Below are 18,565 nucleotides of genomic sequence, written 5' to 3' on the forward strand. Positions count from 1 at the left end.
ATCAGAGGAACCCATCTTTGATCAGGGGAAGGCCCTCCAGAGCAGGATGGAGTGCCCAGGGAGAGAGCCCCGAGCTTGGTCTTCATCTCACTGCATGGGCTTCCCTGTGTCTGATGATCATCCCTCTCTTGTTACGGTCCAACTGTATGATTGTCACACAGAGATAAAAATGACTGATTGATTGATTGATTGATGATGATAGCTGTATATGTTCTCAACCTTCTCTGAGCCTATTTCAAATAATCCTCAAGCAAGGCCCACCTCAAAATATATTTACTATGCTGGAAAGCGTATAATGTCATTTGTGTTTTATTTATTTACTTGTATTAATATTTAACATTAATGACCTGAAAGTCTGATTTATGCTTGTCCATTGCAATGCTGTCACTCACCCAAAAATAAAAAATCACACCCGTGTGAACTGAGTGGTGTAAGGTTTTATATAGCATGATCAGCTGTGGTCTGACGTAATGTCTGACGTAATGAAATCACACAAAATATGTTAAGTAAAAAAAGCTATAATTTTTGATAAATGTATGTATCACACCCGGATGTGATTTCACAACTGGCTGTTTTTGCGCAGAGAAAATGACCACGGTTGCTACGGTCATCCAGTTCACCCGGGTGTGATTTAATTACGTCAGAAATTATTTTGAACATAGCAACCATGGTCATTTTTTTATGCACACAAAAGCCAGTTGTAGGAGTGGTTTACACCACTCAAAAAAAGATCTACAAGCTCACAATGTGCGCTGCGACGAGTGAGCTTGCCTCAAGCTGTGTAGATAGATAGATAGATAGATAGATAGATAGATATATAGATAGATAGATAGATAGATAGATATTGATAACAGTAGCGTCATAACAACATAATGTGGATGCAATCACTGCATTACATTTTGCGAAATATGGCAGTGGGTGTAATCAAGTGCGTATATGATTCACCTTGTCCTATTTGTCCCTCTGTGCATGCGTAGATTGATTGGTCATGCCTGATGATACCTGCCACTATCACGTGCTTGTGTTGTTATTTGCTGTTGATTTGTTTTTCTTCACCCCGGAAACTCGCGTCTTTATTGTTTGTGATTAAATACAAACGAGAAGCATCTCCGAGAGTAGCCTAAATGTTAGCCTGAGGCTAATAGCCAAACGTAAAGTTTTTGGAAGGAAGTCAGCAGTCCACGCACTGTACCTACCTGTACCAGGGCTATTCCTGGAGGAGCTATCAGCTATCCTCCTGAGGAGTTCACCTTTACTGTTTGTTGGCAAACTCCACACAGCGTCCGCGGCCGCCCTTGATGAATGATTATGGACTACTACGTGATTGAAGACATCATCAAAGGTCATCATAATTGTATTTTTTGCCGAATGGATTTTCAGAATGAGCGTAGGGACTGAGGGAACATATTGGGGCTAATGTTGTGCCCCATGTTGTCTGAGTGCTGCCTATGCTATGGGGTGCATGCTATCTTGCTTAATTTGGAATTTTGAAGCGAGTTGAAATAGCTGTTGTTGTGCACTCGGCAATAGAGAGTGCGAGTGAGTGTGCGCGCGCGCTCACTTCAACACAGTATTATGGTCAGGGCTGCCAACATACTGTGTGAGTGTGAGAAATCTTAATCCCCTCATCCAGAAACCTTTTGGTATAGTAGATGTAAAGTTCCTGTGTTCTGGTGAATTTTGGGACTTTGATACCAATTCCAGGAGAAATGACAATGCAGGGCTCCTGCAGGGGATCCAGGAGTGTTGGCAGCCCTGACCCCTGATTATGGTGCTAGTAGGCTGCCTGGGAGAGTGTGTTGTAACTTAGCCCTAGAATGGCTCTGTTGTTACATACAGTATATACAGTATTTCACATACAGAGCCATAGAACGGTCGCGGTTACTTTCATGTCGGACGTTAACTGGGCGGCCTTAATGTGATAAATGCTCCGTTTGTACTCACCCATTAAATAATTCCAAAAACGTGGAGGGAAATATGGTCCTCTAGTTTTATATCCATGTGAAAGTTCTGGCACAAAACGTGTATTTAGTAAATTATCTCCACTTTTTCAAGAGATTCACACGGACTTCTTTCTCTCCGGCGAGGGGGGACTGGAATGATCGATGAACTGATTTTAGACGTCATCACCAATTGACAAGGGAAACACAAAAAGTTTGGGTCACACAATTGGCAGGTGCCTTGCGATAGGTGCTGGGTAATTAATCACACCACCTGCCAATTGTGTGACCCAAACTTTTTGTGTTTCCCTTGTCAATTGGTGATGACGTCTAAAATCAGTTCATCGATCATTCCAGTCCCCCCTCGCCGGAGAGAAAGAAGTCCGTGTGAATCTCTTGAAAAAGTGGAGATAATTTACTAAATACACGTTTTGTGCCAGAACTTTCACATGGATATAAAACTAGAGGACCATATTTCCCTCCACGTTTTTGGAATTATTTAATGGGTGAGTACAAACGGAGCATTTATCACATTCAGGCCGCACACAATTGAAATCTACCAGGGACAGTAGCGACCGTTCTATGCCTATGATACATGAAAATTTACGAAGTTAATTAAATGATCACAGGCATTCTAGGTCTAGTTGTAACTTAGCCTACTGTTGTTTTATGGTCGTTTGAATTATAGTTTATATTTGGGAATGTGTTGGGATGAAGTGCCTTGTATCAGCTGTTTCTTGCCCCTCCCATTTGTATGCCATGTACCTGTCTAAATACTTCCTTAATGTCAACGAAGTCCACACCCACAACACCAGAGGTAGTTCAACAAACCATGTGCAACCCAGATTCGGCACAAACAAGGGACTATGTTAATTTCGCTCCTATGCCACCAAAAACACCCTACCAATGCGAATCCCTTGACTCCTTCAAAACCGCTCTCAAAGTGCACCTATGGATGGCTGCAATTCCCCACCCACCCCTTTTTCCCTCACTGTGTATATATATATATTTTCCCTTATTACACCCTCTATGATGATTTCCTGTTTTTGGCTATATAGAAGTGTATATATATATATTGTGCGTGTTATGATGAATTGAACAAGGTGGACCCTCTTGTAAACAAGTGTAATGCTTAATTGGGTCGTCCACTCACAACTTCTGGAAACTCAATATTATGTAGCAGTCTTCTAACGGAACCAATGGTTAGATAAATGTCAGGCGGTCAACGGGATCCCTGTGACATCGCGACACCTGTCAATCTCAGACACCTGACTTCATATTTTGAGTTTGCGGTTGCCAGGCAATGGCATAGCCAGTAATTAATTTAATTGAGACACTTCTTCAGCCACTGCTGTGTTATCCATAATAACACTGTCTGGCTAAGTAGCCTACATTTACTTAAAGGAGCATTCCACTCATTTTCAACATTTTACTATGTCATTAATATACCTTAGAGCTGTTGGAAATAATAAAAAAGTCCCCCCATTCTGTGTTTCCTAGAACTAGAGGTCTGAAAAAAAATCATTAACATGGTGAAACACATCTTGATGATGTCATCAAGATGTGTTTCACCATGTTAATGATTTTTTTCATAATTACAGTTCTAGGAAATACAAAATGGGGGGACATTTTTATTATGTCCACACAACAGCTCTAAGGTATATTAATGACATAGTAAAATGTTGAAAATGGGTGGTTTTCCCCTTTAAGTACTGCACTTAAGTATAATTTTTGAGGCGTTTGTACTTTACTTGAGTATTTCCAATTGCCAACTTTACTTCTACTCCACTACATCTCAGATCCAAATATTGTAGGCTACTTTACTCCACTACATTTATGTTAATACTTTTGTATTAACATAAGTGAAATTTATGTTTGAAATTTGCCAATCTACAAGCTCACAATGCGTATATCTGCTAATTTCAAAAGATCTTTATACATTTGAAAACTTGAAATGGGACATTCTGTATAATGAGTAGGCTACTTTTTTTTTGGTACCGTAAGTACATTTTGATACCAATACTTTTGTACTTTTATAGTCAAAGTAAATTTTGAATCCCGGATTCTAACAGAGTAGTTCTACATTGCATACATTGATACTACTTTTGCTAAAGTAAATGTGAGTACTTTTTCCACCACTGTGTCTGGATAATCGCGAGAAAGCACCTGTTTCATCCCTCTTGGCTCTCGCTTCTTGAATGCATCGGGCAGAGCGTAAAATCAGGCCCAATACCTTCCCATTGCAAAGCAGAGCTAACGTCAGCTAAAAGCCCTTTCTAAGCTAACTAACTAAAAGCTACCTTCAGTGATTATCTGTCACCATTGTCGTCTAAGTAAAAGCTACCTACACGGCCATTCAGTGATTATCCGTCACCATTGTCGTTTAATGAACCAGCAATGGAGCAGCTTGGGCCAGCATATAGACTGCACATTGTTGTGGAGGGGCTTGCGGGGTTGATAAATTCAGTGTTAGGGGTCAGGATTTGGGGGAGCTAATGCCTCTATCCCTTGGATGGTTCCCAGAGATCTAAAAGGCAGTTAATCAGCTCTCCGTTCATGATCTCCCTGCCTGTTCATCTTCCCATGGATTCTGTTCTATCAGTGCTTTTACCGCCGGCCTCCTTGCACTTTTCGTCCCTTTCTTCTGCTGTGTTTGTGTTTGGGATTTGCCCAAGTGGCCCCAGATCGGTTGACCTGACCCCGGCTTGGCGGAGAATGGTTCGTTTTTATTGGCTGGAGCCTCTCTCACACATTTTAATCTCATCTCTGTTGTTGCCTGTCCCTGCCACACGCACGCACACACACACACACATGCACACACACATTAATCTTGATGTTTTCACCAGATTTCCATTACACATAATTAGCAGTGCAGTAGACTACACACAACGATCCTCAGTGTCAACTTAACTCAGAGAGTGTAAAATATGGTACCCTTGCAGACACACTTGAGCACACGATATCATATAAGGTTCACTCCGACCTATAGTTTTAAACAGTGGTGTAGAATAGATAAAGTCATCCCTCACAGGGGCTTGGGTAATTAAGCCACGCTGTCGTTATTTCTCTTGGATCACCTTGCATAAATATTTCCCCCTGGATATCAAGGCCCCCCCCCCAACCCCTTCCCCCCTTTCTTTCAGTGCAGTTTGTCAGCTGAAATGACTGCCTCCCTCTGCCGCCCCCTCAGTGGCATTTAGCTATTCTCATTTGCATGTACATGCCCTCGCTGTGCGGCCCGCGGGTTGGCGAGATTGATCAACAACGCCGCGGCGTGTTTTATTACATGTCAGTCGGACGGCTGGTTGCCACACGCCATGGGCACACACGCACATGCGGGCATGTACACCGATGGGTAAACATACTATGGTGTTGTTCGCACATGCATGCAGACACCACACACTCAGGCGTTCACACATGCGCAGTCTGCGTGCATGCGTGCGCAACACACACACAGACACACACACACACACACAGCACACATGTTAGCAGACAGTACTCATAAATATGCATTCAACAACACCCCTTTCATACATTACACAAACTCACAATATACTGTAAGGTAAGCACAGTGCCACTAATGTACGTGCCGCCTACTGTACTGTCTCTTGACGCATCTATCCCCGACCAACATCAAAACACACACACACACACACACACACCACACCACACCACACCACACCACACCACACACACACACACACACACTTGAGACCTGGCTAAGCCACGGGGAGAAATTAATACACACATGATGTTAGTCTCGCCCAGTGGTGCTGTTGAACAATGTATGTTTTTGTTCAGAGAAGCCCAACGTCCCTATTTTGTGCGAACATTCTGTGTTCGCACAAAATCTATAAGTTCGCAACTTGTCGCAGCGTGGTTATTTTCTGCAAATATATTTGGTGCAGAATGAAATACTAGCGGATATAGCCTTGGGGGACCCCCGTCAATGAATGATAGAAGGTTTTAAGTGGTAAACATGGTGTTTTACTGGTATAAAGTCTGATTTGAGCTTCAGCGACAAAACCACGCTATTTGTGCCGAGCGACGCGTGTCGCACGGCGCTTTCTGTCGCTGCAGCATAAATCAGGCTTGCGGCCGCATCTCCTCATATTACTTACAGGGCATGACAGATATTAATATGCAAAATAGGAGGATGCTGAACAAAATGCTGATAATTAAGCGAAGATGTTCTGCGTAAAAATGCGCTTAAGAGTGTGCACGTGGGACCCAGCACATGGTGAGCCATATGCCTCAGTGCAGTTAGCGCTGTCCTTTGGGGTACGGGGGCTGCTTGGGGCCCGCTCCGTACAGGCAGCGTACAAATGGAGCCTTGGAGACTTGGAGAACTGTACAGTATATCCTTGGTGAACTTTTATAGAGTCATCAGAGGGGAAACTGTATTTTTGGCCTGACTGTATCCCGTTGGCGTTATAACACAATGATTAATCACGTCTCCGGCTTCGTTTTATACAGTGGTGTCATGTAGTGAAAATGGACGATCTACAAGCTGAGCTTGTGGAGCTGTAGGTTTTTTTTGGAAACCTTTGCCTAGATTAGAACATGCCCAAAATGGGGACGCCAGGTTGACAGTGGTTATAGGTTGTGTTTAATGTGATGGGGCCACACTCCGCTATACATAACAGGACTTTCTGGTCTGAGGTCATTGCTGTGACAGCAGCACAGGTTCAAGTTCACCGGTGACCAGCAAGCAAGTATTTTTTTCTCTTACTTGGTCACTTGGTATTGACATTAAGCCCCAATTTTATACAGCATCACTTGTCACAAAACCATATCTCTTATCCACGAGGATGGTTTTCTTATGCTCTAGCTCCTATCCCCTCCCCTCCTCTTCCTCCTCCTCCCCTCCCTCTCTCTCTTCCTCTCTGCCTCCCCATGGCTGATCTCCCCTTCTGTCCCCAGAGGGGTGAGGGAAAATGGGAGGATTTTCGTGCTGCCGGGGGCGACAGGCTCTCTGTGCCATCCACTTACACAAACGGCAGGATCAGCGCTCCACACAAGAATAATTAGTAGATAATGGGTAGTAATGCCGCCCGATCTGTCCCGATTATCTCCTGGCACCCACCAGCACAGCGCCATCTGGTGCCAGATCTAGGGACAGCGGCTGCGCTGCCACATGAAAAGGAGAAGAAGCTTAAGGCTTAATCCCCCCCCCCCCCCCCTCCTCTCGGCCCTCCCTCCCTTCCATTCTGTTGATTGACTGTGTGTGTGTGTGTGTGTGTGTGTGTGTGTGTGTGTGTGTGTGTGTGTGTGTGTGTGTGTGTGTGTGTGTGTGTGTGTGTGTGTGTGTGTGTGTGTGTGTGTGTGTGTGTGTGTGTGTGTGTGTGTGTGTGTGTGTGTGTGTGTGTGTGTGTGTGTGTGTGTGTGTGTGTGTGTGGCAGAGTTTATAACTCTGCGTGCGTGTCTGTGTGAGACTATGTATGACAATGTCCAAAGTGATATTGCCTTTATATTAGGCTACATATAGCTGACACCCCGTGTTCACTCTCAGTGAGATAGGAGATGGCCAATAAAGAGAGCACAGTGTGAATTTCAACACAGCTCTTTACATGGACAAGTGCCTGCCATGCCGGGTTGTCTCAGCTTAACTCTCCACCCTGTGCCTTAAAACAGCCCTATCTCTCTCTCTCACGCACGCACGCACGCACGCACGCACACACACACACAAAGCACTGGGCCAATTCAATAATGCAGTCCATTGTGTGTCCAGTGTGGCCTGAGGTTTAGTGAGTTAAGGCTCTTTGTGCCTCGTGTTTACTGATGCTTTACATTCCTGTCAGAACTCAGAACCCTCCCCTTATCCACACCTTCGCAAAAACCCGGCCGCAGCCTAATTCCCATAAGTTGGGTATTATATTTTAGATTGCACACAGAGGGACCGCTTTATCACATTATCTCACCACACGTTTCACGGGCAGATGATGCCGTTTATCGGAGGCAGATGATGTCGCCATGTACACACAGACCGTGGTAATACACTGGCTGATGATGTCTGGTGATGAACGGGAGGGAGTCCGCAACAGTTTTGCCTAAACACACAAAAAAATATTTATATATGTTAAATTGCAGTATATTCTGATACACATTGGTACACATTGGTATAGACTAGTGTCCCAGTCCCTCCAGCTCTTGAACTCGAGTACTGAAATCAAAAGTGACGATGACACAAAAAACTAGAAATGTCGAGGCGCGCAAGTACTGCTACGATCTATTACAACTGCTGTTCTAAACCCTTTAGACCCGTTATTGACCTTATACCAACCTTGAAACGTACCTTAGTTACGTCACCATCAACAGCCAATAAGGGACCACGACATACATACATACATACATACCTACCTACCCAGTCGATCACCAAATGTACCTTAGTTACGTCATCAAGAATGGTGGTCTCTTATTGGCCGGTGGACAACACCGACATACATACATACCCAGCCGATTGCAGTACTTGCACGCTCTGCTTGCGCAAGTAATAAGCGGATAAAATTGGAACTACTCTGGAACACCATGAAATGTAACCTGGTAAATGCGTACTTTGTCCTGATTGGCTGAAGATTGGCCACCCACCTGAAAATGTGTTCTGTTTATTAAAGATCTGGAGAAACGCAGAGACCACCTGCAAACACTCTAGCAATGATTACTATAACAATATAGTGCTTTAACCTTTTGACTTACCCTACCTTTAAAGGATAATTCTGGATTACCCATTTTCTTACCTTAATCTGATGTTATCTATAAATGCACCACGTCTCGGTACGTGTATATGTATGTCTGTAATCCACATAACTCGAAAACCGTCAGATTTGACACACACGTTCCACACCACCACAGGGAGTGCACCGACCTTGGGTCGGTGGGATACACCGTTGTCCAAAACCAGCACAAAAACCTCTGCCCGGGCTCTGGACAGGGCCCCTGCCCAGGCTTTGGACAGGGCCCAAATTAGCCAATTGATCACACCTGATCACCCATAGATCTCCATATATGGAACTGTCCTGTTCTGAGATCTGCATAGATTCCATATTTGGGCATGCCTGACAAATAACTCCACATATGGGGATAAAAGGGACACAGACATAATTACTGGGTGGGGCATGCATTTCCAACTTGCATTGGTAATGCACCGCTCTAGTGTATGAAAGGGACAAGGACTGACAGATAGAGATAGGCATAAAAGGGGCACAGGCAGATACAGAGATCTCCATATATGGGCAAGACCGATCCATAGTCTGGAGTTATTCTTATCGGTGTCTGTTGCTGCTGGTCGTCATGGCTTCCATTTCCCACCGGGTGTCGTATGGGAGACCTGACTGATCCAGACCGTACTGAATGACCGCTAGCTTGCACAACGTCTTCAGACTAGGACTTAAATCCAAGACGAACAGGACACTGTCTCTTTGTCTGTACGCTCGGAAGAACAGGACGAGATCTCCCACCATGCAACAGGACATGGCGGTCATCATGGCCGGGCCTTTCCCCTTGGGCTCAACCATCTTCCAGGAGAAGGTCCGGGGGTTGAACTTCCACAGATCGTTGAGGTAGCGATTCAGAATAAAGTTGTGGCCGCCGAAAATGTACAGCTCTTCGTTGTGGGTGAAGGCAGAGTGGCCCTCGCGTCGTTCTGGGAGAGGCTGTGCAGGAGGCGTGCTCAGCCAGCGCTCGGTCTCCGTGTCGAACACCCGCACGATGTTGTCGATCTCCCGGTCCCCTCGGCCCCCGAACACGAACATCTTGGTCCCGATGACGGTGGCGGAGTGGAGTTCGGAAGCGGGCGCCATCAGAGTGCCTCCCGACGTGTCGATCAAAGACCAGACCATGGTGGCCGTGTCCAGCCTGTAGATGTCGCTGGTGTGTCCGGTCGTGCGGTTGAAGCCCCCATAGATGTACATGACCTTCCCCAGGACGCAGGCCGAGTGGTCGTCCCTCCCCTCCGGGACCGTCCCGGACATGTCGGGCCTGAACCAGCCGTGGGTGTCGACGTGGAACGCGTGGAGCACGTTGCAGTTGCGTCCCTGAATGGTGACCCAGTCGTTGTTCTCCACGATCTCGAAGTCCACGATCCCTCCCCACACGTAGATGAGGTCTTCTATCAGCACTGCCGTGTGGCACACGCAGTTGGAGGGAACCTCCGGGAGGCCGTGTTCTCCTGGCCCGGTGGCGGTGGTCACGGCGGGAGGCAACTTGGCCCAGCGCAGAGACACTGTGTTGAAGACGTGCACTGCGATCTGGCCACGGTTGTTGGTGCTGCCGTACCCTCCGAAGGAGTACAGCTTGTGGCCCACCGCCTCGGCAGCGGAGAAGGGTCGCTTCGGTCCTCCTTTAAGACGCACCGTCCAGCGCAGCAGCATCTCAGAAAGGAGCCTACAATGGACTAAATGGACAAACTACTTAACACTCAGTCATGCCATGAAAAATAATGTTTAGTCCTACTAAGTATCCTACCACATATATTAATATACAGTGGCACAAACGGCATGCAAAGAACTCTGTATTTGAGACTGGCTTTCTGCTAGCATTATGCACAGGAAATGTGTAGAGATTAGTGGCAGACAGACAGACAGACACTGCAGCACAGTGGTTGTCAAAGTTGGGTCCGGGGACCCCACGTGTCCTTGAGTGGGTTCCAGGGGGTCACCAGCAAAACTAGCTATATCCAATAAGTTAATAACGAGTGGTACAGGTGAAAGATTAACTCCTTCCAGAGCTCACCGCAGCTCCGATTGTGCACGCTGGGTCATAAATTATGCTCTAAAAGGCTTATTGTGATCGCTCAAAAATTCTTGTTTTTTATACACCTCTGTCTTTCATAATGACCAAATACTCACAGTGTTTTGTCCCAAATGGGGTTCCGTAAAAAGTTGAATGGTGCCACCGTGAGTCCCCTTCTCTAGCGCCAGGAATATGCTAACCGGGAGGTCGCACTAATACCTCAATCTGAGATTGCGTGTGCGCCATGCGCGTGTGTGCACAGAGTTTTGGGATATCGATGACGTCACACTCACAACAAGGAAACAAAGCGTTGCCTAGCGACGGGAAGCTAAAATATGGTAAATATATTATAATAGTATAAATTCTGGATTAATAGAAATCAACAAAAGATGAGAATTCTCGTCTTGACACAGCCGGGTTTAAGCTCTATAGAGTGTCGCAGTCCCGCCCCCTACCCTGGACCAGGAAATGATTCTCCGTTAATTTTCCTCATAGACATTTCAGAAAGTTTTTTTTTAAAGACGTTTACGCCACGGACAAAGCCAACTCAAGTCGTGACAAATCATGACAACAAACACAATTTTTTGGGCCGAACAAATAATTAGAAAGAAGAAAAAAACGGCAGGTTACAACACTTTTTTTGTTGTTTTTCTTCTTTGTAATTATTTGTTTGGTCCAAAATATTGTTTGTGTTGTCATGAGTTGTCAAGACTCGAGTTGGCTTTGTCCGCGGCGTAACCGTCTTTAAATAAATACTTTAAGAAATGTCTATGGGAAAAATGCATTGGGATTCATTTCCTGGTCCATGGTAGGGGGCGGGACTGCGACGCTCTATATGGGCCATTCCACCGAATTGGTTGAAATTGCAGTCCCACAATGAAAAACACATATTAAAAAACAATTTAGTATTCAAACTTTTCACTGTAGTAATGTCATAGTATGGTCTAATTAATCACAATACATTAATTGAGATAATATAAAATTAAATATATAAAAAAAACATCCTTTATATGTCACTTCCTATTGGAAGGTGGCTGTCCTAACCTCTAACCCATAAATTTCAATTCATGAAAAAAGTACTTAAATGATTTTTGTCACTTTCCTAAAAAAAATGTAATACACCCATTTTCTTTTCTTTTATAGGGAAGTTGAAATAATGAAATTGATTTTGTAGATTTCTTTTAAATTTAAAAACTTTATATAAAAAATGCTGTCCCATGTTTTCATGTCACTACCGAAACAGAAATAGTTTTAGTCCATAGATGGAGCCTGGTTTAAGCCACAACCCCACACTCTTAACCAAGAAGTGACATAGACTTCATGTTCATCATGGGCAAATGATGAGTAGCCAGTTTACTTCAGTCTGAAATTAATGTCTTCCAAAGTCTGAAAATCAGTGTGTGGTTTTTAGGAGTGTCACTACCGAAACACATAATACAACTATTTGGGGTTTTCTGCTAAATGTGATGTTTTTATCCATGTACATCAGTTCAATGCCGTTTTTCTTAGCCATATTTTGCCTAGCATTGTTGAGTTAAGCTAAAAACTAGATACAATTCTCACTACCGAAACAGTCACTACCGAAACAATTCGTCACTATTTATTTAGTGACATGATTGTTTCGGTAGTGACACAATTGGATGTTTATGCTTTTTAATGTACTTAATTCTAGTAATTCTAGTAGTTTAGTAGTAGCTTGAGCAAATGTAAAGCATCTTATGAGTTAATATTTAGCAAAATAGTGGCTATGGCACCGCATTGTAAAGACAATGCTGTGGTCACTACCGAAACACTGGTTGTTTTGTCTAAAATCAATAGTGAGTTATTAACCAATATTTTAAGATCATGATTGGTTAGGTGTATGTGTAATGTCAACTACAAATAATGCTGAAATCAATATCAACTTTATACATTTTACAAAGATTATTGCGTTTAGATTTTGATTACTCTCAATAATTCAACATAAAATAAATTGTTAACATATCAATTTAAATGTATTTAATAATTGTGGAACCACCTACATAAATTCTTAAAAATAGTCTGTACAGGGGGAATTGAAAAAAAAAAAGTATCTTTATTCGAAGGTAAAAGTCTATGTTTCGGTAGTGACAGATTTTGGGAGAGGAAAGATATTCCAATATATATATAGATAATATATTTAAAATAACATAGCACCACCATTAGCCTTTTCATGTCGCGCACCCCCTAGGAGGCGCTCATGCACCACAAAGGGTGCACGCACCACAGTTTGGGAACCACTGTGCTAGAGCAGGGGTTCTCAACCCGTGGGTCGCGACCCCTTGGGGGGTCGCCAAATTATTTTAGGGGGTCCCCAAATTATTTAAAAAAAATATATATATATATATATATATTTTTTTTTTAATTTCACGATTTTTCAAAAATAGCAGACCTACAAGCTCGTAGCGCGCCACTCGGTGGCGCGCTATGAGCTTGTAGATCTGCTATTTTTCAATAGCTAAATTGTAGCAGTCAATTTATATTTATATGCCAAAGCATTTCCGGGGGTCCCCGGCCAAAAACGTTGAGAACCCTTGTGCTAGAGAATCTGATTCCGTTGTATAGCGGGGACAGTATATAGTGAGAATTTTAGTGCATACACGTGTTTCTTTAAATATCCCTCTATTAAACACACATAAATACTTTTCACCAGAGATGACACCCAGGAGCAGGGTCTTCCAAGCAGGCAGCGGGTTTGTGTCTCTCTCTCTCTAGCAGACAGGGGGATAGACCCATTAGCTGCTGTGAGGATTGAACCTGTGACCTTCTAGCTACAGTACGGCCTCTCTACAAAAACACACACCATCCCACTCCGACAATTAGTGCTAGAAGTTTAGACGAACAGCGAATTAGACTACGAAGGTCAACTTGGCATAGTTCCTGTAATTTACAACCTGCCCGACACATTCTGAATGGCCCTGATGCAGTGCAACCCACTGCAGTATCCTACAGGTATGTGGCAATACCCCAGCCATCTGGTAGTCCGCCCGGGTTAAATCAAACTAAAGTGGATTGTTCTTCTTCTATTTTTATTTGTCCTATGTCTGCCTGCGCCGCCACCCCAACTCCAACTCCACCACCTCCTATTGCCCCCACCCCTCTCCCCTCCCTCCTTCTAATTTACTCTCCATGCACAACCTTTGCTGTTTATTGAGATGCTAACTCGCTTTATGAGCACCTAATCCCGGGGCAGGAGGGGGGGGATAATTTATGAAGCATTTACATGAAGAAGCCCATGCTAATTGGAACCATGTGTCTGGGTATAAGCCTCGACGGTGCCGGCGCACTGCAGACGAGCACAATCCAGGATCCTTCCTTACTCTCTCAGCCCGTAAACGCGACAGTCATAATCATCATCGCCCTCTCAAAGAAATGCTCCGAGTAGTCTTTTTAGACATTCTTCAAGCCCAGCTAGACCCCGGAGCAGTGTTTATGTGCCTCATTATGGCGGTTGTGACATGTGCAAAAGAGAAATGTCAGAGGCCAAGCTATCAGCGGGCCAAGAGATACACACAGTGCCTTCGAAAGCTGATGTCTTTTGTTTGCCTGGACACGTGCAATGGCTGTTGGGTGCCAGTAGCATTCTTCTGGCGGATAACCGCAGCCATTCAGCAGAAAGGACGGTTCTGTGAGGAACACTCGTGGCCATAACCTCTCGTGGCTTGAGCCCCACATGCAGGCCGCCGTGACTTCAGGGACATTCTTGATCTATGTATACTCCGTCGTGAGGCAGCGACACTTGCCGAAAACAGCTTAACAGCGCTGTGAGCTTGTAGAACGGCCATTTTCGGCATGCGATGCGACACCGTCGTATGGCGAAGGTTTTAAGGGAGGTGGGAGCCAAGAGGGGCCCTGGTCATTGTGATGTCAGATGAACACATCACAGGAGTCTCCATTTAGTACACCGCAGCATCCGTGGCCCTATTCTCTCCACAAAAAAACAGTCTCTCTCCAAAACACCCCCATCCTCATTTACATCAGGTCGTTTATTATAACTTTATGATTATATATGGGGCTTTGTCTGGCTGCGCATGTACCTTCAGCACTCCCAGCTGGTCCCCATTAATAACGGGGCCCCGGTGTAGACAGAGGCAGGGAGACGGAGGAGCTTGTTAGCGTCATAGCCGAGCGCAGGGGCTCAGCATGTGAGGGTGGAAGGACCGACAGGACAGGAGGGAAATGTACAGTACACACACACACGCACGCACGCACGCTCGCATGCATGCGCGTGCACACTGTCTGCACCCACACGTGCACGTGTGTGACTGTGTGTGTGTATATACACACGACACACAAATGCGTACGGAAACAGAGTGACGCACACAAACAAAAAGCAAAAACACAGACATGTGTGCACTTACTGTACACAACACAAGCAGGTAGGCTGAACACACACACACGCACGCACTGAAACCCACAATTTAAGGGTCATGATGTGCATTTTGTGCAGCATTTGTCCCACCAATTGCACAAAGGCGACCATAGTGCATTTATGTAAAGGTGTCAGTCTGTCCATGTTGTTTCTGTGTGTCGCCGTGCGTTCGCGGGCCACTGGGCATGTGTTGAGGGCCAACGCATAATGAGGTTGACGGGACAGGGTGCAGGCCGCCATGCAGACGGGCTCCATTGTGGGTCCCAAATGACAGCAGAAGCCCCTCGAAAAATCTGTGTCTCTCCCCTGATCTACGCTCCCGGAGTCGGTGGGGAATAAAGGCGTGGAAATAGGATTTATTTAGCACGCCTCATCAAAAGGGAATTAGCAGGGATGGGGAGGGTCTGTTTAGGGCGAGAATGAATGGCGGGGATCATCTCTGTAATCCTGGGCTCCCTCTTCTCCTCCTGGACCCCCCACCCCACCACCACCACCACCACACACAAAAATAATCACCCATATTAGCACTGAGGATATCCCCATTCTGTGGCCGCCTCAACCTGCAGCCCTTTAAACTAGACACTAGACACCCCTAAATGTACAATCCTCAGTGTTCATTTAACTCCAGTCCAAAGAGTGACCCCTTTAAGGGTCCATTTGGCTCCATTTGTTCACTCTTTGGAGTTAAATTAACACTAAAGACTTCACTGTGTAGAATGATATAACATCGTTTTGTAAGATCATGGCAGGTGAGGTTATTGCAACGTGTCTTCCGTTTTTTTTCTTATTTCTTCCATCCTTGCCGCCTCTCTTTTGCGCTCTCTTCCCCATCTTTTTTTAATTTCTTGTCTTCTTTCAAAACATGGCGGCAGAGCTGTCAGACTCGATAGCGCGCGCTGACGGCAGGGAGAGCTGGCACGGCGACACGCAAAACAAAACAACAAGCAGCGTGTAAACTAAAGCAAACAAAGCCCCTCTTCTGCTCCTCCAAAGGCGGGATCCCTCCCACCTGCCACCTTGCGCCGCTGATGAAACATACAGTAACAGAGAACAAACCATTAAATGGGCGAGCGAGCGGTAAAGAAAAGCGAGTGCTGTGTGTGTGTGTGTGTGTGTGTGTGTGTGTGTGTGTGTGTGTGAGAGAGAGAGAGAGAGGGGGGGGGGGGGGGGAGGGGGGGGGGCTTGTTGTTGTGGCATATTCCTCCTTTACCGTCACACTGGAGCTCGTTCATTATTATCCCTGCTAGTGTTGTGTTTGTGTTGTGACTCCCCCCAGTCAGCAGACATGCGATGGCACAACGAGCATGGTGGGGGATTTGTTACCTGGGGAAGGGGGTGACAGGTTAAAGAGTGGCTGACTGGCAAAGCGTCGTCGATGAGGTCCTAAATACAAGTTTCTCCTCAAGTTGCCCGAGATTCAGACGGACCTCGTTCATCAGCACACTTCCTGTTGGTGGTATAATTGGATTTCGCAGCACATCAATAATTGACAGCGAGTTCAATTATGTGAAGTTGGTCTAATGAGCTCTAAATACCCATTTTGAACATGCCAACCAACAAAACAGCCTCTAAACTATGCCTGGTGAGTGGTAAACACCTTCATCGCTACAGCAATCTCTTTAATTTCTCCTCTTAGAAATAACTACCAAGCCACCAAGGCTTAAATGAGGCTAAAGTCCGCAGATTTAGACAAATGAAGTTTTAATTGTGGCAAAATATGCAACGATATTAATCTGCATTTCCTTCTCCCAGGGGCTGGTCCTCTCCCACTCTGTCTCTCTCTCCCGTAGCCCAAATCCCTCCCTCCCTCCCCTCCTCCACCCGCCGCTGTCTCTGGAGCAGCGTTGGGTGTAATGTGCTTGGCCAGAATAAGCAATGCTGCCGTGCCCATATTTTTTTTTCCCTCCAGCGCCTGCCTGGGGTAATTCCGGCTGCAGTTTATGTGTCCTGGAGGCTGTCGGTCCCCATGCAGCAGGCCCATAGCTCCTTTATGTAACACCCAGGAGAATGTGCCCCCTGCACCGGTACAGGCCTGGGAGAAACAAACACCATCAGTAACCTGTCTTGTGTATGCGTGTGCCGCATGCAGCGCCATGCTGGGCACCCCCCTCCCTCCTCCACCTCCCCAACACCCCCCGCCCGCCCGCCTCCCTTCTCGTGCACCGCTCTTCTCCGATCCATCCGTCCCCCTTTTCTCTCCTCTTTCTCTCTCTCTCTCTCGTTCTCTCTCTCTCTCGTTCTTTCTTTCTGTGTTTCTCTGTTTCACTGCCCCACAACCCAATCATCGCCGGCCTCCATTCCCATGATTTATCGCTCTACGCGCTACTGAAAACCAATAGATCAGGCATGCGGTGCGGCGGGAGGGGGGGTGTTGTGTTGGGGCCCGTGAGGCAGAGAGGGACAGGGGATGGTGGTGGTGGAGGGAGGGTTGAGGGGGGGGGCGGTGTGTGTGGACACAAGTCCTGGAGAAAAACCCACCTATGATGAAGTACTCTGTGACGCAGAGGAAAACCAACGGCAACATCAGAGCTCACAGTCGGCGGCCCGCGCTGTCCCTCCGCACACATTCCTCTCTCCTCCTCCTTCCCGACTCTGTCTCGCCGCACTCGCTCACACACTCTTTCTCTCTTCCTCCTGGCGCCCTCCTCCCCTCCCCTCCCCTCCCCTCCCCTCCGCCTCGGATGCTCTCATCTGTTCTCTTTATAAATAGCCTCCCCTCGTTACAGCTCTTACCCCTTCCCTTTACTCCGCCAGGACTCGAGTTCAGCATTAACTCAGGAATGATTTCGACAATTAACTTCGGGGCCAGTGGTCTGTGTTTAATGGTCAGCGGAAATGAAATGAGAGGGAGAACAAGACAGAGAAAGACGGGTTAGGAAGAAGGGGTGCTGCATGCATGCATGCCAGCACTGTCTTGTGATCATCAGCAGGTGCATTTTTACACTAGGAGTTAAACTAACACACAGGACTTGTCTGGGTGCAAAATTGCAGGGTTGTCCGACTGCTGACCCCAACACAGGCACTCAGAGCAGCAACCCCCCAAAAGACCCAGGTTATCAAAATGTATATATCCTAATATACAGACAGGCCCTCCAAATTCTCCTATAATCCCCCGCTCCGCTCGTTATACATAAATCTCTCTAGCCCAGGGTGGACATGCCGGACAATGAAACAAAAAGCGAGATTCATGAGTCATGATGCAGGTATGACCAAACGAGCCCCTGACCCACAGCACCTGGCTTTTCTTTTAACAATGGAAATGAGGGTCCTTGGAGTGTAGACTAGAGTTCATTACAACCAGAGAGCGGATTACATCCTCCCCAACAGACTGAGCGTGTCCAATCGCGCCAGCGAGGCTTCGGCTAACGGACGCTCACCTTGTGTTGCGTCTGCCATAGAAAGAGTGAACACACATATGGAGACGCACAATAATGCAAACCATTTTGTGCATATGCATTGCACACGCGTGCAGATGCGCATGGCGCACGCACACACACACATGCAC

General features: G+C 46.0%; 1 protein-coding gene across 1 annotated transcript in view; it reads left to right on the forward strand.

Annotated features, from left to right (window-relative positions):
- The first annotated feature begins 1,057 nt into the window (after positions 1-1,057).
- stom (stomatin) overlaps positions 1,058-18,565 on the forward strand; it is a 48,670-nt gene continuing 31,162 nt past the window's right edge. The window contains exon 1 of the mRNA XM_079524866.1: positions 1,058-1,342. Coding sequence (XP_079380992.1) covers positions 1,303-1,342 — 40 coding nt within the window. The 5' untranslated portion in view covers positions 1,058-1,302. The remainder of the gene's footprint in view (positions 1,343-18,565) is intronic.

Source organism: Electrona antarctica, assembly GCF_951216825.1.
Source record: "Electrona antarctica genome assembly, chromosome: 16".
Lineage (NCBI taxonomy): Eukaryota > Metazoa > Chordata > Actinopteri > Myctophiformes > Myctophidae > Electrona > Electrona antarctica.